The sequence below is a fragment of the Gadus chalcogrammus genome, chromosome 22, assembly GCF_026213295.1.
Source record: "Gadus chalcogrammus isolate NIFS_2021 chromosome 22, NIFS_Gcha_1.0, whole genome shotgun sequence".
Taxonomy (NCBI): Eukaryota; Metazoa; Chordata; class Actinopteri; order Gadiformes; family Gadidae; genus Gadus; species Gadus chalcogrammus.
This window is the reverse complement of record NC_079433.1, coordinates 16,960,986-16,985,555: the sequence shown is the minus strand read 5'-3', so window position 1 is coordinate 16,985,555 and position 24,570 is coordinate 16,960,986. Positions and strand designations below refer to the sequence as shown.

Genomic DNA, 24,570 nt, shown 5'->3' with positions numbered 1-24,570 from the left:
AAGGTTTGTCACCTTTTCTCAAGAGCACAAGATGCATGGCTGGGATCCTCAGCCAGGCTTGTCCACCCCTGTTTAGTGCTGCCCTAGTGAGCTGGTTATCTCAGCAAAGCGGGCTCCCCTAAGCCCAACATATCTTTAAAGGTGGTGTTTGAGCGTTGTTTCTTTTTGGCAAATTGCTGCAGTGTATTTGTTGTTTATGTTGGTCATCAACAAAAGCTGTTTTTTGCGAGCGCTGCAGGAAGCCCTGCGCTACGTCAACGCACTCCCGCAAAGTGCTCTGCCCTCGACGATACCGACCGCAGACGCAACAACCAGAGAGACGGGAACACGTTTTTCATACTTTGAGTTGAAGCAACTGAAGGAACTTCATGATTTTTTTCGTAAATTATGCAGTGATTGACATTATAAAAAAAGTAAAACTTGGAGCTGATCTATGTGTGTTTTCTGATACTTGGACGTGTATTCTGGTGAACTTCCAATCACTTCTGAGAAGTGGAGAAAGGACCTTCAGGATGTCCTGGTCTCATTAGGGTCTTCAAACAATGGGAGATGGTACATGAAAGGTTTTGGTTTTTGTTAATTTGATTAGTTTACCTTCCTCCCTAATCAGGATATCCTGGTTTACAATTTTGAATATCTACATCATAGGTAGGATCTTTAATTTTTTTGTTGGTAATTTTCGTGCGGTCGCAGAATACTGTAGGAGGTGTTCTCCGAGGGGCTGGTTCCAAGGTCTCTATCCCTAGTTAGACATGTCTTCCGTCCTATAGGAATAACCATTGATGTCTCTTGTCAAAAAGGAAAGCGATGCTTAGCTTGGTCAAGTAATGTCTATGCTACAAATGTTTACAATGCTATTTGTTTGTGAAATAGGTTTCATGTCATCACGGACCTGTCCTAACTTCCCTTCTCTGCTTCAGTCCTTTCCCGCCCCCTTTTTTAAATGTATTTATTTCTCTTCAGATGGCTTTAATGTCTGATCCCATTCTTAACTGTGACTTGACTTTACCGACGGTATGAATGAGTGACGAGATAACTTCGAAAGAACATGACACCCAAACATGAACAAGAAAAATTACAAGCATACAAAACCATTAACAATATTAGAAATGTAAAAAAAAAAAAGGTATATTGAATAAAAAATTGTCCAGTGGAAATGCTGTACAAAACGAATAAAGTTATGTTGCAACCCTTTCGTGCATTTTTGTTGTGCTTGTGTATGATGAACCTGTACAGGGCCCTGTTTCCCGATAACGATGGATCCACGCTCGTACGATCATTCTCACGATGGATCTTGCGATCCATCGTCAATTTCTTTGGAGCGTTTCCCGAAACTCCTCTTAACGTGAACGCGCATTCGCTGCACTCACGACGTCGTAGGATTGTAACTGTCTACTGACACGGTGCTGAAATGGGCTCCGTAGGAGGGGGAGACGCAGGAATGTCGCAGGAAAATTGTGTTAAAAAGGGTTAAAATATATCCCCATCAAGGACAACAGCAGAGTAGCCTACGAAAAAAATAGACTGCAATTATATGAATGCTAAAGACATTAAAACACAATTGATTAGGCTTAAACCGACATATATCAGTCCTAATCCTGAATGCACTGTGCGTTTCACGGCATTTTCCCCCCTTAAATAATTCCTCTTCACACCTGTGAATAACCCGGGAGACGTCTATGATGAGGAATACAACGAAGCCCACCGTCTGGCCCGGTGCATCGTTGAGCGCACGATCGGGAGGTGGAAGTTGCGCTTTAGTGATTGAGACTTTTTTTAACCCCCTCCACCCTCCCTCATGTCACTAAACATTCCCGTCAACGTGACCAATCCCCACCATATCCCAGCCTTTTGCCTGCTCCTTTGCTTGTTTTTTTTAATTTATTTTATTTCGTTATTTTTTATTTTTTTTAATTTGTTTAATTTAATTTATTTTTTTACATTATTTTATGCTACGTTTTATGAGTAGCCTATGTCAGTCTGCACAAATCCCCCCACTTTCTCTCACACATTTTGAGTGCCCTGCCTGCGCAAACATTTTCTGGACTGTCCCGTTTTATTTTGGCCATTTGAACATCTTTATTAATAAATTAATTAATAATCTTTATTAATTACCAAACTAAGAACATAAAGGCGCAATGCGTTTTAATAAAACGCATCCAATAGACGGAATGTCCGATGGTGTCGCCACTGAGGCTATAGCTGACGATGCTCTTAGCGTCCTACGAGTACCTACGAGCACCCCTGGAGTACTCGTTAGCTACGAGCGTTTTCAAGACGTTCGTTCCCCACGATGCTTTCGGGAAACGCGGTGAAAACTCAACGATGCGCACAGGCTAACGACGCTTTCGGGAAACGGGGCCCAGCACGGTTCACATGATGTTCTGGTCAGTTCCGCTCCTGATCGCTGGTGGGCGCTAGAGGTAGTAGAGGCTCCTGATAGGTTGAGAGGCGGTGGGCTAAGCGGAAGTGATTGTTGTGTTCTGGATACGGTTCTCACGCTGCAAAGAAAGTAAAACCAAAAGCTGGAGCAGGGGTATATCTCCTCCGTCAGGTCTGTCAGGTAACGAATTTAATATGAACATTGTGTAACAGTGGAAGAACACGTACAGGACTGATGACTTGTCTGTCTGAGGACAGCGAACGCCTCACTATGTTAGCTCGGTACTGCTAACGTTCAACTACAAGCTGCGGATATAAGTGCACCTATTCGACTAAGGTCGATCTAGTATTATTGATAAGTGACAGGTCTCTAGGCACAAAGCTTGAGTAAAGTCTACAGGACTTTAATCAGTGTGTTGTGGTCAAGATTGTGTTGTGGCGTTGGAAACTAATAGTGTGGACTTACTTCTTAACGCCAGATATTACCGTAGATTGAAGAGATGAAGAAACAAGACGCGGAAGAATCCATTCCCCAGGCGGCCGATGAAGCGCCGTCTACAGCTGGGGCCGTGGAGGGCCCCCCCACACCCACGGGATCCGAACCGGAGACCCCCGCGGCACACACACCGCCTCAGTCTGGAGGAACCGGGCTGGACGATAAAGGTTTCAGTCATGTTTTCACGTTGTATCCAGACGGGGTCTTGGATCCCAGCTCTCATGTTTCCGTCATGTCGTCATGCTGTATCAAGACGGGAACTTGGATCTCAGCTCTAACGTGCAACAGCTAGTGCCCACACGTTGACCACTGGCTCTGTGTTAAGTTAATGTCGTCCAATGAGCTGTGGCTATTTAAGGTTCACTGAAACGTTCCCAACCTACTGTGTGTGTGTGTGTGTGTGTGTGTGTGTGTGTGTGTGTGTGTAGTGGCCGAGGTGGTGCTGTCCCAGTGTGACATGTCAGAGGAGCTGAGTCGGCAGCTGGAGGACATCCTCAGTACCTACTGCCTGGCGAACGCCAATGGCGACGGCCCCGCTCTGCCCAACGGCCAATCGCACAGCCCCGAGCTCAACGGCCTGGCCCATGAAGGGGACGAGGGCAAGGCCGTGAAGGGTGGGAAAGTGAGCGGCGGCGGGGGCGGGGGAGGGAAGGAGGCGAAGAAGACCCAGGAGAAGAAGAAGGTGAAGGGATTGGGTAAGGAGGTCAGGGGGCATCATCGAGGGTCAGAGGGCGGCAAGCAGCCCTCTGATCAACTAGCCCCATATATAGCTCGTCATGTTATCTTATATTATTGTATGAGTTCTGCCCCCCCATAACACTCTTCAAATGTACTCCTCGGGCCGCTGTGCAGGCAAAGAGATCACCCTCCTGATGCAGACGCTGAACACCCTGAGCACACCCGACGAGAAGCTGGCAGGCCTCTGTAAGAAGTACGCTGAGCTGGTGAGGGGCCTCCTGCACCGCCTTCACACAGCCACCAGAGGGCACTGTTGGCTCATGGGTTTGAGTGGGAAAACTATGATGGCGAAAATGACACAATCACTTTTTAGCGGAAATACGTCTTTCAGCCCTTTTTCAAGAATCAAATCGGTTATTGTGTTATTTGTTATCAGTAATGTTAGTTTTTTAAACTAAATGTCATTGCCATCAGTGTCCACTCTAAGTGAGCTGTTGCAGTCAAAACATGGTGAATGTTGGTGCATTGTATCTTTTCTTTTTTATAAACTTCCAATCATTGTAGTACAGCAAGCTACAGTTGCACAATAAATAAAATCTTTGGGGACAAATCTTTTCACGTCAAGAATAATGAGACCGTCCATCAAGTGTGTGTGTTTGTGTGTGTAGCTGGAGGAGCAGCGTAACGCCCAGAAGCAGATGCGCGCGCTGCAGAAGAAGCAGAGCCAGCTGGTGCAGGAGAAGGACAACCTGCGCAACGAGCACAGCAAGGCTATCCTGGCCCGCGGCAAGCTGGAGAGCCTCTGCCGAGAGCTGCAGCGGCACAACCGCACGCTGAAGGTACGCTCCTCCTCAGCCGGTCAGCAGAGCCTCCAGGGAGGCTCGTAGCACTGCCCCTGGGTCTGCTCCTGTAGGGACCAACTGCGGTCAAGTGAGCCGCTATTCGTTCATCCGCGGTTAAGCACAATTTCAGAACATTCTGATGTGGAGTTTCAAAATAAAAGCCAACCAAAATCTCCAATATGAGACATATTACATATGATTTTGGATTCAATTTAAAAGAAAATGCCCCCTTATTTCAGGCTCATTTCACATCAGGGTTATAGTTCAAGACCCCATGGGGTCACACAAGAAGTCTCAGAACATTCTGATGTGGAGTTTCAAAATAAAAGCCAACCAAAGTTTCCAATATGAGACATATTACATATGATTTTGGATTCAATTCAAAAGAAAATGCCCTGTTATTGCAGGCTCATTTCACTTCAGGGTTATAGTTCACGACCCCATAGGGTTAGGAAACTTTGGTTGGCTTTTATTTTGAAACTCCACATCAGAATGTTGAAGTGAAATTAAGTGAAATGAGCCTGAAATAACAGGGCATTTTCTTTTAAATTGAATCCAAAATCATATGTAATATGTCTCATATTGGAAACTTTGGTTGGCTTTTATTTTGAAACTCCACATCAGAATGTTCTGAAACCTTTTTGCGTGACCCCATGGGGCCTTGAACTATAATCCTGGGACAGACTTGAAGTTGAACATCAAATGGAAGAATTCTAGACTTCTAACACGTCTCATTCCACCATAGTATGGCTCGCGTTCCCAACAGCTTGATTCTTTATTATTCTCTCCTATAATGTAATAATATAATAATATAACTACCAGCCTTAAAAGGGTAATGAAGGTTCAGAACGCACCACAGGGATTCCGGTAGATATTCGCTTGCAGCAAAGTTTCCTTTCAGATATATCTTGCTGTAAAGACTCAACATAAGACAATATTTTAGATCACTGCTCTAGATGTTCGACATGTTCCTAATATCAAGGACACCGTGTGGCACTCTGGGAAATGTGTGTAAAACACTATAGACAAGACTATACATGAAAGGCATCCACTCGCGGTTGATATGTGGAAACAGGGAATATTTAACGATTATAAGAACTCATCAACCCGGATATTATTGCGTAACGCGTTTGAAATGGCTCATACACGTGTCTTGAAAGAATCATTCAAAGGAAACAGGCTGTAATTTAGAACCTAATGGGCTTCGATGTGTGTTGTCATGGACGCAAGACCAGACATTGGTTAAGGCGCGCCTTCAAGCTGGTAGATTAATCTACCGTTCAGGCCAGGCTAATGTCTGCTACCAAGCCCTGCCGCATGGAAGGAGCACCATTAGTGTGATGAGCCATGCTGTGTTTGTCCTGCGGATGCTTCTTTAAAGGTCCCATGACATGCCACCAGGTGTGGTGTGATTAGCCGCTACAAGCCGTATTGGAAATCTGACCCTTATGACATCACAGGTGGGCGTGTCCACCTAGATGGGTGACGGATAGATGAGCAACGTTTGCTACAGTCCACTGGGTAGGCGGGTCGACTGATCCATCCAGCACACATCTAGGTGGACACGCCCACCTGTGATGTCATAAGGGGCCGATTTCCAAAACGGCTTGTAACGGCTAACCCCCCCCCCCCCCCCCCCCTCCCCAAGGATGAAGGGGTGCAGCGGACGCGGCTGGAGGAGGAGAAGAGGAAGGAGGTGACGTCCCACTTCCAGGTCACGCTGCAGGACATCCAGTCCCAGATGGAGCAGCACAACGAGAGGAACGCCAGCCTGCGGCAGGAGAACACCGTGCTGGCCGACAAGCTCAACAAGCTCTACCAACAGTACAAGCTCCGCGAAGAGGTGGGCGGGGCCCCGACTCATGCTTAACCCCGCCCCTATCTCTAGATGGTCCTCTGAATCAAGACCCATTAAAGGGAAGAGGAGGAAGGGGCCCGACTCATGCTTAACCCCGCCCCTATCTCTAGATGGTCCTCTGAATCAAGACCCATTAAAGGGAGGTGGAGGGCGTGGCCCGACTCATGCTTAACCCCGCCCCTATCTCTAGATGGTCCTCTGAATCAAGACCCATTAAAGGGAGGTGGAGGGCGTGGCCCGACTCATGCTTAACCCCGCCCCTATCTCTAGATGGTCCTCTGAATCAAGACCCATTAAAGGGAGGTGGAGGGCGTGGCCCGACTCATGCTTAACCCCGCCCCTATCTCTAGATGGTCCTCTGAATCAAGACCCATTAAAGGGAGGTGGAGGGCGTGGCCCGACTCATGCTTAACCCCGCCCCTATCTCTAGATGGTCCTCTGAATCAAGACCCATTAAAGGGAGGTGGAGGGCGTGGCCCGACTCATGCTTAACCCCGCCCCTATCTCTAGATGGTCCTCTGAATCAAGACCCATTAAAGGGACGTGGAGGGCGTGGCCCCGACTCATGCTTAACCCCCCCCCTATCTCTAGATGGTCCTCTGAATCAAGACCCATTAAAGGGAGGTGGAGGGCGTGGCCCGACTCATGCTTAACCCCGCCCCTATCTCTAGATGGTCCTCTGAATTGAGACCCGTTAAAGGGAAGAGGGGCCGTGTTGGGTACGAGGGGGGGATCAAGTGCAGGAGCAATGCATCAGAAATGGCTTCATTTTTAGTGCTGCCTAAACACAATCCCCTTCAACAATGCGCTAGTAGCCTTCTGTGCTTCTGAATGTGTTCCCTTGGTAAACGAGGCCTCCCTCTCGCGCCCAGCACATAGACAAGGTGGTGAAGCACAAGGAGCTGCAGCAGCAGCTGGTGGACGCCAAGCTGCACCAGGCGCACGAGCTGCTCAAACAGTCCGAGGAGCGCCACGACCGTGAGAAGGACTTTGTGAGTAACACATGCATGCATGCATGCATGCATACATACATGCATACACAGTAGCTAAGGTCCGTCCTATTTACTGGTAGAGTGAACAGTTGCATAAGAACCTTACGGGAGGGTAATGATTGGAAAATATCGTGCATTTTGAATGTCCAAATAGCACACCACTAACATTATAGTCCTGTCTCGTCTCGTTAACGAAAACAAAACGTACATTTCGTCATAGTTTTTATTATCAAAGATCTATTTTTAGCTCGTCAACGTCTCGTCTTAGTCATGGAAAAAAGGTTGTTGACGAACATTTTCGTTAACGAAATTAACAATGATATACACAAATTGCCCAGCTCATCAACTTACTTCTTACCCTCCCTCTGCCCCCCCCCCCCCCAGCTGCTGAAGGAGGCGGTGGAGTCCCAGAGGATGTGTGAGCTGATGAAGCAGCAGGAGGTGCACCTCAAGCAGCAGGTGAGGACCTTGTATTGAGGACGTGCTCTCTGACCGACCACATGAGCCTAAAGAGTTGATGTGGTTGTTGTTGTTGACGGAGCCTGACTCCTCTCCTCATCTCTATGCAGTTGTCGTTATACACTGAAAAGTTTGAAGAGTTCCAGACCACCCTGGCCAAGAGCAACGAGGTCTTCACCACTTTCAAACAGGAGATGGAGAAGGTGAGTGTGTGTGTGTGTGTGTGTAGGGGGGGGTATCCTTCTTTAGTCAATGTCTTCATTCTGTTGTAATGAATCGGTCCATTTGAAAACGAGTAATGAATGATCATCATATTGTCTCCAGATGACCAAGAAGATCAAGAAGCTGGAGAAGGAGACCACCATGTACCGGTCCCGCTGGGAGAGCAGCAACAAGGCTCTGCTGGAGATGTCCGAGGAGGTGAGGCCTGCCTCCTCCTGGCCCCGTGGCTCAGCGGGGGTTTCTTCTAGGGCCGGACCCTGGAGTTAGACCAGTCTTCATTAAGATGCCCCAGCGGCCTTCTCAGAAGAAACTATCTTAGGTCCAAACCGCTGCCCTAGTCCCGTCATTGGTGTTGGTTTGAAACTCAGACAGCGGCGTTAAAGCGAGAGGAGAGGGGCGATCTCTGGTCACGAACCATCTGACCCGAAACGCAGCATATAGGTTCACACGGCTGGACCAACCGGGACTACGTCTACTGATTTGGCTTTTGCTCCTCAATTTAGTTCAATTTATTGTGGGATTTATCACGCTTAAAGGAGCATATTATACCACCAGCTGTGAGTGTGATTAGCCTACAAGCCGTTTCGCCATTTCTCCTTTAAGCTCTCGAATACCATAATCCTTTCTGATGTCCATGTTGCCGTCGTGGCAAAAAAAACGGAATACGGTTCATTTGGTTGATATCAGGGTCCACAGCCTCGTTCATTAGGTTTATATCAGGGTCTACAGCCTCGTTCATTAGGTTTATATCAGGGTCCACAGCCTCGTTCATTAGGTTTATATCAGGGTCTACAGCCTCGTTCATTAGGTTTATATCAGGGTCCACAGCCTCGTTCATTAGGTTTATATCAGGGTCCACAGCCTCGTTCATTAGGTTTATATCAGGGTCTACAGCCTCGTTCTTTAGCTCAACCTTTAGGCCAAGGCAGTAACGCGTCCAGAGATCAGACCCGTTAACCTGACCCTCCTCCTTGTGTTCAGAAAACGGTGCGGGACCGAGACTTCGAGGGCCTGCAGGGGAAGGTTCAGCGGCTGGAGAAGCTGCGGCGGGCGCTGAAAGTGGAGCGCAACGAGCTCAGCAAGAAGGTGCAGAGCCTGGGGGGGCCGGACGAGGCGGTGCCCCCGGCCCACGCCGACTCGCCCTCCCCGCCCCCCATGGACCTGGAGCACAGCGGCCACCCCCCCACCCCCAACAGCTCCTCCTGCTCACATGCCTGCCGGTGCGGCCCGGAGACGGACTCAAGGAGCCCGCTGGAGGGGGCCCCCCCGCCCCCCGCTGCCCTGCCCCTCTCTGCCCAGGACTGAGGCCTCTGACGGGGAGGAGAGCACGCTCAGACCGCACGCTCAGACTGCACTTCTGCACCCCCGCACCCCCCAACACACTGACACACACACACACACACACGCGCGCGCAGGCTCACATTCCACCCCAAACCTTAAAAACAAGAAATTTAAATATGGGAATTCCAGCTCCTATAGGCCCTCAAAAGTTCATGTATTAAGTAACACAACAGACCATATTTCCGTTGCAATTAGAATGTCTTATTTAAAATCATTCCATTGATGTGAGAAAAAGCCATCTTCGCTGAATGACTTAAGCCTCTGTTGAATTATTGCACACGTAGTTGCACAATGCTCTTGTGCAACTACGTGTAATAACATTTTGACATATTTAATGTAACTGTTACCTATATCTTACAGAGCACCACTATTCATTAAAATGTATATTTTTAATTGACATGTATTGAGGTTTATTTCGCTGTTTTTGGTTTTTAAATAAATGGCCCTATCATCATATCCTGTTGTGTATATAACAGTCTTTCCTCATTGCTATATACCAACAACATTCTTCTTCCCCGTAGTGTGTGGAGGGTGTGGTGTGCTTTGTGTGTGAACTGTTAGTGTGTGTGGAGGGTTCAGACATGACTGTGTTGCTTACTGCCTCCTATACTTCACTATAGTCCCCGGGAACTGAATGTTAAACTATGCAATCCTAGCCACTCTCTGATCAAGCAAGCGCTTGCACGTGAGAATGTAAAGTCTATTCCATTGTTGGATTTGCATGGTACAATTTCATTAAAAATTCACGCTTTTGATTTAACAGAAAAAAATTGTGTATCCACTTGCTGCTTTACTTCCACTGACGGGGAAAGCAAACAATGATAATATGAAGGAGGGTTGGTGTTGAATACAGTGGTCTATTTAGAGCTGAAAAACGGCTCTGTTTCCATGCTCATTATTCAGTTACTTCTATTCTTTGTGCTTGTATTGAATACCATGGATTAACTGAATATAATTTGTTTTAGGAAATATGAAGTGCCTCCCAATCTAGTGCTTGGGTATTCTGTGGTTTATTGGAACGCACCAAAGATTGTTGAACTTTTTTGGTTTATTTTGCTTTTGTGTGTTTGTTGCACTGTCTGTGAAACCTTTCTCTTAAATTAAAGTGCAGCCAGTGTATACGTCCGTTACGAGACATGCTGATGTAGGGGGCAGACTGTGGTGTGGTCAGAGTTCTGGGATACCCAAGTGATTTGTTATGGGGAGGAAGCTGCACACAGTTTTTGTTTAGGTTAAAATGCACATTTCCATAAAAGGTTTCCCTGAATTGTAACTATATATTGGTAAACTATCATACATTAGACATACATTAAACCAGACCTAAAGCTCATATAATTACCATGCTCTGTATTATTTATTAGACAAGGTGGCCTAATGTAGTATGGCATGGGAAGGAGGGATTTGGGGCCTCATGTACTAAGGTTGCGTACGCACAAAAACGTGGCGTACGTCCTTTTCCACGCTCACGTTCAGATGTACAAAACGTGAAATGACCGTAAAAATGTGCGGTCCCCACGCCAGCTCCAGAGCTGTCGTACGCACGTTTCTACAGCTATTGTTCCTTTGGCGACACTTAGAGGTGACGCTGGGAAACTGGGAAAAAAGGTGAAAACCATGACTCATCAGAGTGATTTGCACATCAGAGACACACTAATGAACGATTAACACACCTTGCAATTATATGGGTGGCTATAAAAGCATGCGCAATGGATGAAGAAAATTGTTTTAAAAATGGCTGCGTTAGCGTTGTTAGAGGACATCGCAAATGGTCAAATCCGAAGGGAACGTATATTTAGGGAACGCGAGGACTTACTCGCAAATGATGATGATTGGCTCATGAGCCGATTTCGTTTCCCCAGGCCAGTATTACTGGAGCTGTGCGCAGAGCTGCGGCCGGCCCTAGAGCGCCACACAGCCAGGGGTTGTCCGTGCCCACACAGGTGCTGACCACGCTGGGGTTCCTGGCAACAGGGGCCTTCCAGCGGGAGCTGCCCGACTGGTCAGGAGTGTGCCAGTCCACCCTGAGCCGAGCCATGCCAGCTGTGTGGGACGGAATCATCATATGAGATTAATATGAGTCCAGACCGGCCTCATATGCATTAATGCATTAATATGAGATAATTAATGCATTCAAAGCCGAGCCGAGCCGCCTTGCCCTGTGAATTCAGTTGCAGCGCAAATATAGCAGCAAATACGTTACATTCTTAACCCAGCAGCGGTGTTGTTCAGATACTGATTAAATGGGTTTGTTAACCATGCGTAATAGTATGGCTCCATGAGTATGCGCACACGTTCTATGTGTTCTTCATCTCTGGGCACTGCGTCCCTTTATGTTTTGCAGCGGTTGCATTTGTTCTCTGTTAAAATACATGGTTAATGTATTATTTTGGAGTTAATAAATTTGAAAAAAAAAACAGGAACACCACTAGTTTCTGGCTACGCCACTGGTGTCACCGATCAAAGCGGCCACTCTCAAATCGAAGGGGGAGAGTTCCCCCACTCCCGTCCCCCCTCCTGTTGCGGTCACGCTTCGGCGGTGGGCAGAAACCCTCCGCTTCACCTCCACCTTGAGGTCTGACCACTTTTTTTTAATTTCAGAGTGTGTGCGCTGCTGAGACCCTACTGCATTGACGGCCTCGCAAACACGCTCCCACTCACTTCTCTTTTGTTTTGCATTTATCCCTGTTGACAGGGTTCCAAATAGCATATGCTTGCGCATTTCTACCTCTTGGAGCAAAATCTCGAGCTCGGACTCCGTGAAGTTTCGTTTTTTGCCTCTGTTCATGGTGCCAGGTGATCGGATTAAGAGGTGAATCTCAGGTCCAGAGGCCTATTTAAATTAAATTGCATATTTAAATGAGGGCGTGGACAGGGAGGAGTTTGGCACCTCGGCATATGCGCTCAATTCCACGTTGATTGAGATGTACAAAAGAAACGTGCTTGGATCCATGCGTTCGCACACTTTGATACATCTGAATTTATTTGTGCGTAAGACAGTTTCTGGGTTTTGGCGTACGCCAAGTTTCAGTATGAAATCCACGCAAGTCTTAGTACATGAGGCCCTTGGTGTGTAGCGGTCAAACTTCCTCTCATATTAATGACATTTTAAGACAAGCACCAGCTACCTCCGGCCAATAGGGGGCCCCTGTCCGGCCGGTAGAGGGTCCTGACCGGCCGCTAGGGGGGCCAAGGCGGAAGTGCTAACTCCTTTCCGCCGAAAACCCGGGGCTTGATCCACGAGTGTTGGTCCTTTCTATTTCTTCGTTGGAATAAACAACCACCGAATACGGAGTAAAGGGACTTCAATCATGGTGAGTGTGGGTCATGAATATTTTCCGGCGCTGTTACACTTTTAAAGAAAACATGGATTTATTAGGTTAAGAGGTCTGCTCTGCGGGAGCTACATCGGCTACCGTGAGCTTAGCCAATTGGCTAGTTAGCTAGCTACTAGTCGGTGCGCTGGATAGCTTCGTTCCTAGCCTATGACACAATGTGCAGACGGACGGTACATCTGTTGATCGGTACATCCGATGAAGAGGTTGCTACAGATGATCGGTACATCTGATGATGAGGATGCTACAGATGTTCGATACATCTGATGATGATGCTTCTGATGATGGATACTGATCCTCTTGTTCTCCCCAGAAACCCATCCTGCTGCAGGGGCACGAGCGCTCCATCACTCAGATCAAGTACAACCGGGAGGGAGACCTGCTCTTCTCCGTGGCCAAGGACACGGTAAGGCTACTGAGAGCCGCACTTCACCCTCAGTGAGAGCTCCCGGTCGGTTCCTAAAGTTAAACCAGATGTTTTTGGTTCCAGGTTGTGAACGCGTGGTACTCCGTCAACGGCGAGCGACTGGGGACCTACAATGGTCACACTGGAGCCGTGTGGTGTGTGGACTGTGACTGTATCCTCTTTAGTCCTGCTCTCAGTAGTGTTGGCCTGCCATTACATTCAGTTGGTTTGTTTTGTGTGTTTGTATTGTGTGAGAACGGTCAATGTCCTTAACACTGTGACTCAGGGGACACCAAGAACGTGTTGACGGGGTCTGCAGACAACAGCTGTCGACTGTGGGACTGTGAAACAGGTAGGGCGTGAGGCAGGCATTGGTCATTTTAGGTATATTTTGTAAATGATCATCAGCGATTGCCAGATAGTCATCGTTTTGGAACGTGTGTGTGTAATGTATTTGACTGGTGGTGTTACGACCATGGCAGCCAAGGGTCCACTGTAAAGTGATGCTTGATCGTTGAGCGGACAGCCCACGTCACTATGGTTCAACCGAGGCTCCGTCCTCTGGCAGGTAAACAGCTGGCCCTGCTTGAGACCAGCTCTGCCGTCAGGACCTGTGGCTTCGACTTCAGCGGCAACATCATCATGTTCTCCACGGACAAGCAGATGGGCTACCAGTGCTTCCTCAACTTCTTCGACCTGAGGGATCCCCAGCAAATAAGTAAACAGCCTCCTCAGTTACAACAGAGAAAAGAGAACGTTAATCTCCATAATGTTAAAACAATGGACTGTATTTAATGATCTCGTGTTTAAATCGCAGTGTGTAGGATTTAGTCTCTCACAGTCAATGGGCTGGAACCTTTCAGGATCATAAAACCGTCGAGACGTCTTCTGCCCACTCCTACTGGCTGTGTGATTGTATTACCGTATTATTATTGACTGCAGACATGTCTGGGACATTTTAGCTTCAAGCTAGATGAGCTGTGTCTTTGTGTCTTTAAAAAGGTGGTTTGATGGATTTTAGCTAAATGAATAGTGTTCGTATGAATCAAGCCTCTTCAGTGGAAGTGTTGGCTCATGCCGCTCTTTGTGGTGCAGAGGACAACCAGCCCTACATGACGGTGCCCTGCAGCGAGTCCAAGATCACCAGCGCCGTGTGGGGGCCCCTGGGCGATTACGTCATCGCCGGACACGAGAGCGGAGAGATGAACCAGTTCAGCGCCAAGGTGTTTCTTCTTTCCTGTTGTGGTTTCCCATGTTTAGTGTCCTGACTCAACGCTACAGGGTAGCGGAGGGTAGTTACCCTGACTGCAGGCTACAGGGTAACTTGCCCTGAGAGTAACTGGGTGTGTTGTCCACAGTCCGGGGAGGTCCTGAAGAAGATCAAGGAGCACACCAAGCAGATCAACGACATGCAGAGCTCCGTGGACCTCACCATGGTGATCAGCGCCTCCAAGGACAACACTGCCAAGGTAGCGCCGCTCCTCCGCCCAGACTATAAACGACTATAAACACACCGTCGTGTGGGTGTCATTCACTTCCAATTACTGACCATGTTTAACGGTGTTCTCGATTATCCAGCTGTTTGACTCCACAACTCTGGATCACATCAAGACCTTCAAAACAGAGAGACCCGTTAACTCTGCGGCCATTTCGCCCATCATGGACCACGTAAGGCAACCTCATGGTCAATGCTGAAACAGAATCATTATCCAAGCTTGGCAGCTTCAAGAGTCATTTAGCATTTGACGGGTGGCCCATGTCTAGCTCTATACCCATTAGGTTTGCCTCGTGTTTTTTTCCTATCAGGTGGTGATGGGAGGTGGACAGGAGGCCATGGAGGTCACCACCACATCTACCAGGATCGGCAAGTTTGAGGCCAGGTAAGAGGATATCCCCCTGGCAGTCTGCGGTCTCTTTAGCTATATGGCGTTGAGCACAGCCGCTCACAGATGCAAGTGTTGAATGCAGTCTTCTCTCTGCCCCCCCTCCAGGTTTTTCCATGCTGCTTATGAAGAGGAGTTCGGCAGAGTCAAGGGTCACTTCGGCCCCATCAACTGTGTGGCCTTCCACCCGGATGGAAAGAGGTAGGAGACCCGACACATTTTACAATCAGGCTTAAACCCCATACAAATATTCTAAATAACGATTTGATTCAAACGTTCTCTAGAAACTAGGGCCCGACCGATTTAATCGGCCGATTATAGCCTTTTTGAAAATAATCGGCATTGGCCAAAAAGACGCCGATTACAACCGTTTTTTTTTTTTTGTTATTGCGCTTGGTATCCTGCAGATTGCGCTCCTACTCGCCTTGCTAACTAACAACTTTAGCTGGAGTAAAAAAGAGATTGAATTTTACCGTACAACATGAAAGCACGCTCGCTCAGGCAGCTGTGCGCTCACCTCACCAATGTACACAAGACGCGTTGTTTGAGCATGTTGTGCCTGTTTTTCTTTAGGTCCCAGGCCATGTTAATTTGTTATACTGTAGACTAACGGTGAGACCATACTGCTCAGCACGCCCGTGTTAGTCACTGCTCACCAGCGCAGCACATTTAGTTAGTTATTTATTTTACATTTTACATTACACTTGTTTTTGACTGTAAAGGTATTCTAAAACACTCAAAGGTTCTGCATTCAATTCACATATTCGTCAAAAGTGTTTAAAGTATATTTAAGGTATCAAAAACTACGTTTTATATGCTTTTTTTTTTTTAATCGGCCGATTAAATCGTAATCGTAATTTCTCTGAAAATAATCGGCATCGGCACTCAAATCAATATCGGTCGGGCCCTACTAGAAACGACAGGAAACAGCCTGGCAATTGCTCTACTTTTACACCAAGAACCAAGTCCTCCTGCCCTAGTGACAATTCAGCAGAGCCTCAGCGAGTAGAATGAAACCTCCCTGAAGGAGGCGTGTGGATTCCGTGTTTAGAACCTAAGTTTGGCCCTGCAATGAACTGAATGTTTTCTTCCATCTGCAGCTACAGCAGCGGGGGAGAGGACGGCTACGTGAGGATTCACTACTTCGACCCACATTACTTTGACTTTGAGCTGGAGGCCTAACCAAAGGACTACTGACCGACCAGGGCCCCTACCCTAATGAACTGTCACGTCTACGGATGCCAGCGGGGCCTTCGCATGGATGAAGGGTTGTGACCCAGAAGACCGTTTATTTCATCCCTGGAGTTTTTGTATTGTTAAAATCTGCAGTAGTTTTGCCATCTAACTTGACTCCTGCATTAAACCTGATTAAATTCCATGCACAGCCCCATTCTTTGTACACTTTATGGAGACATAATTGAAAGCAGTTTCTTTATTTCTTATTACAAAGTTTAGGGTAATGCACATTTCACAAGGATCAAACGCTCATACACCTGGAGGCATAATATCTAAAACTAGTCACTTCTCAACATTATCCCCAAAGAGGTATAAACTCATTCACACAAATAAAAAAGGGTAATGACCAAATAGCAATAGGACGACGGCATAAGGAAATGTATTGATACTAAAATAAGTTACTGGATAGGAATTATGAGAAGTCTTGCCAAAGTAATGCCTACTCCAAACATGCAACTTACTGATTTTTACAAAAGTCCCAAAGGGTACAGAAAGTGTTTAAAAGGATCCTTTAGTGTGTGTAGAGAATATTTGAATCATAACCAAACCCTCAGACTAAATCCAACATGTTGGACTTAGTTTGGGTACGTTATATGACCAGGGTGTTTTTAATAGATTCAATTTATAGCGCTTTTCTCACACGTGTTTTTTTTTTTTACCTTCTGACTAAATCACCTGCGCTTTTTTGTTGAGCACAAGGTGAATTGTAATACTTTTTGAATATTCAAATCAAGTCCGAATGGCAACACTGGCCTGCTGTCCTGTTTGCACTCATCTAGAAATCCTATGAGGTTAAAAAAGTGATTTGAGCCAGGCAGTTCAGGTGGCACAGATGTTAAAAGTGGATTAGAAAATAAGTCCTTGGTTTTCCACATTGCAGTAGGATTGGATTCGTGGTGGGGGGGGGGGTCCAGGCATCGTCTCACTTTGACCTGGGGAGTCAAGTGGTCTTCGCCTCTTCTTTTGGTCTAAATAAAAAGGAGACATGAGGTCAGTCCATGTTTCTTAATGAATATGAACATATGGAGACCAACCGGTCCATGCAGCATCACTTACCCAGATGTGTCCATCTTCTCCTCTTCCTTCTCCTCCTCTTTCACTTCTGCTAAGAAACCGATAGAAGGGTCATTAACATTAGCAGTAGGACAATTGGTAGAAGTAAAAATAGAAATGTGTTGACCGGTTAATCCAAGATGGAAATTAAGCCACCTTTAGATGGACTACAGGTGGCCTGACCTGTAGTCCTTTAGATGGACTAGAGGCCAGGCCACCTGTAGTCCTTTAGATGGACTAGAGGCCAGGCCACCTGTAGTCCTTTAGATGGACTACAGGCCAGGCGGTGGTAGTGGTGCCTCACCTTTCTTCTCCTCGCCCTCCTTCTCCTCCTCCTTCTTCACACGCTTGGGCTTCTTGTGGTTGGCTGCGTTCCTGCGGCCCCCGCCCTGGCCCTCGGCCTCGTCCTCCGAGTCTGAGAACTCCTCTTCACACGCGATCCTCTTGTCGTGGGCGCGGACTGAAACCAACCGTGGAACAGGCACCAATTAGCATCCACCCTCACATCGTATACACAACAAGACCGCTCAATGTTTGTAACCCGGGGGGGCCCTCACTTCTAGGGACAGGGGTCCCGTCCATTGAGTCAGACCCACCCACCCCCAACATTTGTAGCCCCCCTCAGTGTGATGGTACACACTTTCATATGGACTTGATTTACCGACAGGGTTGAAAACAAAAAAACATGATTTGGGCCGGGGGGCCAATCAGGTTTACTAGATCCTAGGGCGGGGGGCCAATCAGGTTTACTAGATCCTAGGGCGGGGGGCCAATCAGGTTTACTGGATCCTAGGGCCGGGGCATAATCAGGTTTACTGGATCCTAGGGCCACGGTATGCCTCGCTGGACCACAGGAACAGGTCTTGAGATATGGTCATCATAAACAAGGTGACACCAACCGTGGGAGGTGCACAGAGGGTCTGGGTAGAGGACTTACTGGAGACCCTCTTGTCGGGGTCCTCGTCGTCCTCCTCAGCGCTGTCGGGGTGCGGGGCGTCCTCTGGGATGGCCTGCATCTGCACGCCGGGCGCGTGGGGCAGCATGCGCAGGTTCTCGAACAGCCGCTGCTTGATCTTCTCCAGGTACTCGCCCGTGTTCTGGTTGGTCATGTTGGACGGGCTGATGTGCAGCTTGAAGTCCGGCCCGAAGTACTCAAAGTAGTCGTTGTAGGGCAGCTCGTTGGGGATGGAGCAGTCCAGCGCCACCGCCGTCTCGTAGGTCCAGCAGCGGGCCACGTTCCTAATGGTGTAGCCGCCTCCCCCCAGCATCAGCAGGGGCAGGTTGAAGCTCTTCATGTACTCCACACACTTGGCATGGCCTGGACACAACACACAGATCAGGACACAACACACACAAACACGCCGTTAAGGACAAGACACACACAACGTTCAGGACCCCCCCACCCACACGAACACCCACAATTTTACTCCGACCTGACCCTTGGAGACCCCCTCTCGGAGCCGACGTACCCTTGATGGTGAGATTGAAGCAGCCCAGCCGGTCACCGGAGAGTGAGTCGGCGCCACACTGGAGGACCACAGCACTGGGCTGGTACATCTCCATCACTTTGGCCATGATCTACACATGACACACCAAAGGAACATCACACACCAACAATGTGCTTACTACACCAATCAGGATCCACCAAGACCCCCTGAAGGCCCCTACATTAGACCCTGAGGTGGCTCTAATCTAGGGAGACTCACGGGTTTAAAGATGGCTTCGTAGGACTCGTCGTCGATGCCGTCCCTCAGGGGGTAGTTGACTGCGTAGTACTTGCCCTTCCCGGCTCCAATGTCCTGTGAATATTCATGGTTAACATTCAATGTTGTGCTTTTTTAGATTATGTGTGCATTATACACACACAAACAAAGCAAACTCAATACCCTATGCCTGATGACTTGCATGCACACAGACAGACTTACCCTCAGGTCTCCTGTACCGGGGAAGTACTCCCCATACTTGTGGAAGGAGACGGTCATGACGCGGTCGGTGGTGTAGAAGGCCTCCTCCACACCGTCCCCGTGGTGGATGTCGATGTCGATGTACAGCACCCTCTGGTGGTACCTGCAGGACACAGCGTCGGGGTGTTAGTGCATCCCATAGTTAACAACTAGATGACGGATGCCTTTTAGATGATGGTCAAAAAAAGATTGCCAAGTGACTCAATTAGTGAATGAAAAATATCTATACAAATTTCTTGAAGAATCATCATGCGAGGCCACTGATGCATACACACTAGAAGGCATACTAGTCGAGGGTTTGTATGCAATGGAAAGAAAGCGCCCACAAAAGGCTGTGATGACCACCAAAGGCAGTGTGAAGTTTCTCCTCCCAGCCTCGCTGGGTCAGGCCACTCCCACTTACTTGAGCAGCTCCAGGATGGCCAGCACGATGTCGTTGACGTAGCAGAACCCCGAGGCCTCAGACTTCTTGGCGTGGTGGAGCCCTCCGGCCCAGTTGATGGCGATGTCGGTCTGCTGCTTGTTCAGCTTCACCGCCCCAGCTACACGGGGGGGGGGGGGGGGAGAGAGATATGGATCAGAGGGGACATGGAACTCATGAACTCAGCGTTAACCATACCCAATCAAAACTGTGTGTCAATATGCATCGCAACCCCCACTACCAGAATGATTTCCAACAAGGCAGGGTGAACGCGAGCTGAATAATGCACAGCTGAGGAAACGTACCGACAGAGCCCCCGGTGGAGAGCTGGCAGAACTCAAAGAGCCCATCAAACACAGGACAGTCCTCCCCTACGTTGACTGGGGAGAGGAAACCAAAGGTTAGAATATAAACCTATAGCTTACATGATGATCTATAATTTAAAGACATTAACCGGGATGAGGTAGCACTCTGATGAAGAAAAGAGCTCACATCTCTGCATCTGTTTGCTGTACTCTGACATGTTGTCCGGCCGGATAGACCGGAGAAACTTGATGTAGTCGTCGCTGTGGTACTTGGTCATCTCCTCGCCGTTGGCCTTGTGTGGTCTCTGGAGGAACAACACACCCAGCAGTGGGTTACCTTCTCCTCACAGTCAGTCGGCACAGTGTTACACAGGAAAATAGAACCTGTTCAATTTTGTTATTTCTTAATTCTGACGACATACATTGTGCAATGCGTTTGTGGTTCAGAACTGGCCTCTTGTAACCAGCTAGTCAGCTACTATCAAAGAGATGGTTATATATTACCCATTAGTTAAGTAATGTTTTTATGAGCAGGGTGTCAGGAGAGATATCAAAAGTTTGCGATTGAGAATGCACAGCATTGCTTTGAAATAGTTAAATAGAAATAACTCATAATATATTTATACACAATGAAACAAAAGACCTCAACACTGCATGTTTTTGGATCCCGGGAGGAAGTGGCCACTACTCACATAGATCTCCATCTTCCTGTACAGCCCGTAGTTGAGCAGGAGGTTGTGGGTCATGCGAATCCTGTGGGGCTTCATTGGATGGCCCTGGCCATAGTAGTAGTTACCAACGTCCCCTGAAAATTTTCGCAGAAAGCATTATTTTTCTTTTTTTCTTTTAGTTATCCTCAATACATAATTTATATTCAGTTGAGCGTTACAAATCATTGATAATACTACAGTATGGCAGCACACAATGGATATTGTTGCACCCACTGTAAAATAAGAGTGTGGTTTTTGGTGAAACAGCCCTATCCTATGGACGGTAGTGGGTTTATAACGGGGGACGATACCGAACTGGCCGGTCACGGTCCCCTAGAAACATGATTTAGGCAACTTGTATGGCAAACGGATGAAAATGAGGATTTGAAGGTAGGTTGATTCAACGGATTGATGATAGAGGAAGTGGATGGATGGGATGAACCTCTGGGTAATGAACCTCTTAACGCCGGTCGCTCAGGGGTTCATAACCCAGAGGCGAACTGTGCTCAGAGACCCAACATGATTGGATTTTATGGAAGAAATTAAGCATTCATTTTAAATATGGTAAACAATATCAGTAAGGCACAGCACAATAGCTAAACGACGAGATGTAGCCGCACAACAAGCTAACATTAGCAGCACAGGCTTGTTAGCTAGCACTCGAGCTAGCACGCCGGCTACCCTTGTTCGTTATTCGCTTGGCTCCACTTTACAGAAGGATAACATGCAATTATTAATCGATCTGTGTACAAGGTTCGCATGATTCTAACCCTATGCAAAACAAGAGTGCATATATATTATATTTACCGTCATAATAATAGCAAACTTTCTTCTTTGTTCCTTGAGACAGCGCCATTTTAGCCCGGTTCTCCCCGCTGCTCGGTCTGTCTCGACAGGGAGGAGCTGCTGCTGCGCTATCGACCAATCGGAGCGGACCAGGGAGCTGCAGCTGCTCTGCGGACCAATCAGAGCCGACTGGTGGAGATGAGGGAGGACTTCACCATCAGTGGCTCTTTATTATGGATATATACTCAATGTATATGATCTAATGTATTCATGGACCAATACTGTAACCATCAGCGGCTCTTTAATATAGATATATACTCAATGTGTATATAATGTATTCATGGAGCAATACTGTAACCCTCAGCAGCTCTTTAATATGGATAGATACTCAATATGTATATAATGTATTCATGGAACAAACTTTAACCATCAGCGGCTGCCCTAGATATATACTCAATGTATAATATCTAATGTATTCGTGGAGCAATACTGTAACCATCAGCGGCTCTTTAATATAGATATATACTCAATGCATAGGCTATTCATGGAGCAATACTGTAACTATCTCTTAATATAGATATACACTCAATGTATAATGTCTAATGTATTCATGGAGGACTACTGTAACAATCATTGGCACTTCAATATAAATATATACTCAATGTATATCTAATGCATTCAATACAACAACCAAATGTTAGTGCTAGATTAAAAACAGCTAAATGTGAAGTGGTTATTGAGCAATATTCCATATTTGTTGGTACAAACAATGTAATAAGATGGATATTAATTGCACAAAGCGTAACGATTATGTTTGAAAATTATCAGTCATGTGGGACTCAAACTGACTGTGATTTACTGCCAACAGCGTCACCTGCTGTCCCACTAAAGATTCTGGACTATTAGGCAGGTGGAGCCAGGCTAGTCTTTCTTGGAGTTGAGGAGATGAGATGGACCGGGCCCCTGAGTCAGAGCACGGAGACATCTGGCCCTCAATGTTTCATATAAAACCTATCCTTTTTTTTCAATAATTTTCAATTTGTTATGATTATGTGGATAAACTTACATAGCATGGGCTACCATGCTTGATATACAGCAATAATAATAAAATATGAAGCATACTAACAACGATAGGCTAGCATGCATCCATCTCTTTTGATTTATTTTAAAGGCAAAATGTGACGGGATGAGGACGTCCATCTCATTACCATATAAGGCTTGTTTTGCGAGGTTCTTCGGTCCATGGTCTCCTTGACGACAGCATCACTGCCTCGTTCAACCCAAGCCCCCAGGAACAGTGCATACTTCCGCAATCCACCAGTGCTCAGCGACCAAGCCTGGTATTGCAACTGTTTAAGCGGGCTGTGGACGGGTCCCTCGATTCAAGGGGCCCAGAAGTAGATATCTCCGTTCGCTCCAATACAAGTGAGGAACAGGAATGTGTCTCCTCAAAAAAATTCTGGATATCAATCAAAGGCTCATAATTATCTTTATGCCATGTACATGCTCCTCGTTGCTGATCGATATGTAACCATTTATTTGTGCATAAATTGTTGATTACATTTTTCGTAAATAGTTAGAAGGAATCTGTTTAAGCAATAACAATGAACTGTATTTTTTTGCTAGGCCCACATACATTTACTATGTTGTTAATATGGAGCAATCTTTCATATTTATGAAGTTAACCATTGTTGGTAAACAATGTGACTTCCGTAGCTCAGACATCTCGCTTGCTACAATGCTAATGTGGTACACTGAAAACCAGACCACTATTTCAAGTTTTAATTTTGAAAGAGTTTATATGTAAAACTGCTGATCATTAATTTATATTTTTGGGTACTAATTTATCGCTAATTATTACGGTCTAATATTGTTGTGGGGATCGGGAGTAAATATTTGTTGTGAGTCAAAGCGTTAGTACTGGGAAACGGAAGGGCGGAACCAAAATGTGTTGCAGTCCGGAATTCTATGGATCAGGGGAACTTCCGGTTCCTCGCCAGACGGATTTCGGAAAATGAGGAAAATGCGTCGTTGCTTAAATCCCGTACTGTCATCTACCTGCTTTTCAGGTTTGTACACGGTGAAAATCACGTTTATTACTATCTTCAAGAATCGGAACATATTATAAACAGGTTGAACAACTTTGGGTACAGTTTTAAGTCTGAAAATGTCGAGTTATGAACTTTTCTAAAAGTCCTTTGTTTGTTTCGCGCCAAACGGCTTTTGTGTAAAATGGCAGTTGGTCGTTCGCAGAGAATATGATTGTGGCAACACACACACATCGTAGAGCATGATTAAGTTTACTTTGGCCCTGAACACCTGACATAAATGTTTAAGAATATATTTCATGTGATTAAGAGGTTGATGACGTTATGATAGTATATGTTATAGAGTATAAGAAAATTGTTTATATGTGTTATAGCTATATGCTTAGCCTGTCAGTTAGGCAGCCCTATCAACCATTGTAGTTCAGGCAGTGGTTTAATGTAGATTCCCTAAGAGTTGTCGATTGTCGAAAATGGGAGAACAGTCTACTCAATGACAAGTGTAATTGTGGTGTAAAGCCAAAGTATATTTAGGTTTGACATTTTATTTATTATATAGGAACAAAACTATTAAATTGCACTATGTGAGATAGCTTTAAAAATAACCAGCCAATAAGCTGAAAACAGGCACTTCAACTTTAGCTTAGGTGAATTTTGACAGGTGTGTATTTTGATACGAGTTGTGTATTTATTGTAATGTCAAGTAAGAGTAGAGAGGAACGAGATATGCGAGCCTCACTTTTTATTGCACTTTTGATGTTTTAGGGCCCTTACATAGTCGACGCATCGCTACGCATACGCGTCCAAAAGCCTACGCAACGCGACGCTTCGGCCGCCATTATGCGTCGACGCGTAGCAAAACCCGTCCTCCAAATTTTTGATACGCGACGCGCGGATACATGCAATACCATGCGTTGTCGGTGGGGGCGATACTGCAAATATCTTACATTATTCCCACTATAGGTTATATTTACCAGGGCTCTAAACTAACATTTTTCATTGGTTGCACTGGTGCGCCTAACTTTTTTTCTTAGGTGCACCAGCACAAAAGTTAGGTGCACCCAAATTGTCGACCATATCGCATTCAACACTGCAGTTTTACAGGTTCACGTTTTTTAAATAGCTGTCCATATAGGCAATATTGACTTGTAAATGATGA

At 46.6% G+C, this 24,570-nt stretch overlaps 3 protein-coding genes across 6 annotated transcripts; 2 read left to right on the top strand and 1 right to left on the bottom strand.

The window, feature by feature from the left end:
* The first annotated feature begins 2,446 nt into the window (after nt 1-2,446).
* Nucleotides 2,447-10,533, top strand: txlna (taxilin alpha). 2 transcript variants are annotated; one of them, XM_056583210.1, is made up of 11 exons: nt 2,447-2,563; nt 2,862-3,045; nt 3,307-3,573; nt 3,731-3,822; nt 4,225-4,395; nt 6,047-6,241; nt 7,129-7,248; nt 7,633-7,707; nt 7,818-7,910; nt 8,032-8,127; nt 8,911-10,532. In XM_056583210.1, the coding sequence occupies exons 2-11, from the start codon at nt 2,883-2,885 to the stop codon at nt 9,232-9,234; spliced, it is 1,596 nt and encodes a 531-aa protein (XP_056439185.1). In that variant the 5' UTR covers nt 2,447-2,563; nt 2,862-2,882; the 3' UTR covers nt 9,235-10,532. The 2 variants fall into 2 exon arrangements, with proteins under 2 accessions (XP_056439185.1, XP_056439186.1); XM_056583211.1 differs by having other exon boundaries at nt 2,459-2,554; nt 8,911-10,533.
* Nucleotides 10,534-12,459: 1,926 nt separating this feature from the next.
* On the top strand, nt 12,460-16,316 carry eif3i (eukaryotic translation initiation factor 3, subunit I). Its single transcript, XM_056582873.1, has 11 exons — nt 12,460-12,581; nt 12,916-13,008; nt 13,093-13,180; nt 13,295-13,360; nt 13,577-13,726; nt 14,104-14,231; nt 14,367-14,477; nt 14,587-14,676; nt 14,815-14,888; nt 15,000-15,092; nt 15,992-16,316. Exons 1-11 carry the CDS (start codon nt 12,579-12,581, stop codon nt 16,071-16,073), a joined length of 978 nt encoding a protein of 325 aa, XP_056438848.1. The 5' UTR covers nt 12,460-12,578; the 3' UTR covers nt 16,074-16,316.
* A 203-nt stretch (nt 16,317-16,519) lies between these two features.
* hdac1 (histone deacetylase 1) lies at nt 16,520-21,497 on the bottom strand. 3 transcript variants are annotated; one of them, XM_056582871.1, is made up of 13 exons: nt 21,388-21,497; nt 20,563-20,675; nt 20,058-20,175; nt 19,871-19,945; nt 19,548-19,686; nt 19,106-19,247; nt 18,887-18,979; nt 18,650-18,758; nt 18,118-18,498; nt 17,485-17,640; nt 17,184-17,232; nt 17,042-17,095; nt 16,520-16,998 (listed from the first exon to the last, which is right to left on the bottom strand). In XM_056582871.1, the coding sequence occupies exons 1-12, from the start codon at nt 21,434-21,436 to the stop codon at nt 17,068-17,070; spliced, it is 1,452 nt and encodes a 483-aa protein (XP_056438846.1). In that variant the 5' UTR covers nt 21,437-21,497; the 3' UTR covers nt 16,520-16,998; nt 17,042-17,067. The 3 variants fall into 3 exon arrangements, with proteins under 3 accessions (XP_056438846.1, XP_056438845.1, XP_056438847.1); XM_056582870.1 differs by having other exon boundaries at nt 16,520-17,095; XM_056582872.1 differs by having other exon boundaries at nt 16,520-17,095; nt 17,184-17,229.
* Nucleotides 21,498-24,570: the final 3,073 nt, after the last annotated feature.

Excerpts from the sequence above, each read along its gene's own strand:
- txlna (XM_056583211.1), top strand. The coding sequence starts at position 2,883 with ATGAAGAAACAAGACGCGGAAGAATCCATTCCCCAGGCGGCCGATGAA. Across the intron at positions 3,046-3,306 it reads AACCGGGCTGGACGATAAAG|TGGCCGAGGTGGTGCTGTCC; the intron begins GTTTCAGTCATG and ends GTGTGTGTGTAG. Across the intron at positions 7,708-7,817 it reads AGGTGCACCTCAAGCAGCAG|TTGTCGTTATACACTGAAAA; the intron begins GTGAGGACCTTG and ends ATCTCTATGCAG.
- hdac1 (XM_056582870.1), bottom strand. The coding sequence starts at position 21,436 with ATGGCGCTGTCTCAAGGAACAAAGAAGAAAGTTTGCTATTATTATGAC. Across the intron at positions 18,759-18,886 it reads ACGAAGCCATCTTTAAACCC|ATCATGGCCAAAGTGATGGA; the intron begins GTGAGTCTCCCT and ends TGTCATGTGTAG. Across the intron at positions 17,641-18,117 it reads CCCCGACAAGAGGGTCTCCA|TCCGCGCCCACGACAAGAGG; the intron begins GTAAGTCCTCTA and ends GGTTGGTTTCAG.
- eif3i (XM_056582873.1), top strand. Across the intron at positions 14,232-14,366 it reads TGAACCAGTTCAGCGCCAAG|TCCGGGGAGGTCCTGAAGAA; the intron begins GTGTTTCTTCTT and ends TGTTGTCCACAG. Across the intron at positions 15,093-15,991 it reads TTCCACCCGGATGGAAAGAG|CTACAGCAGCGGGGGAGAGG; the intron begins GTAGGAGACCCG and ends TTCCATCTGCAG.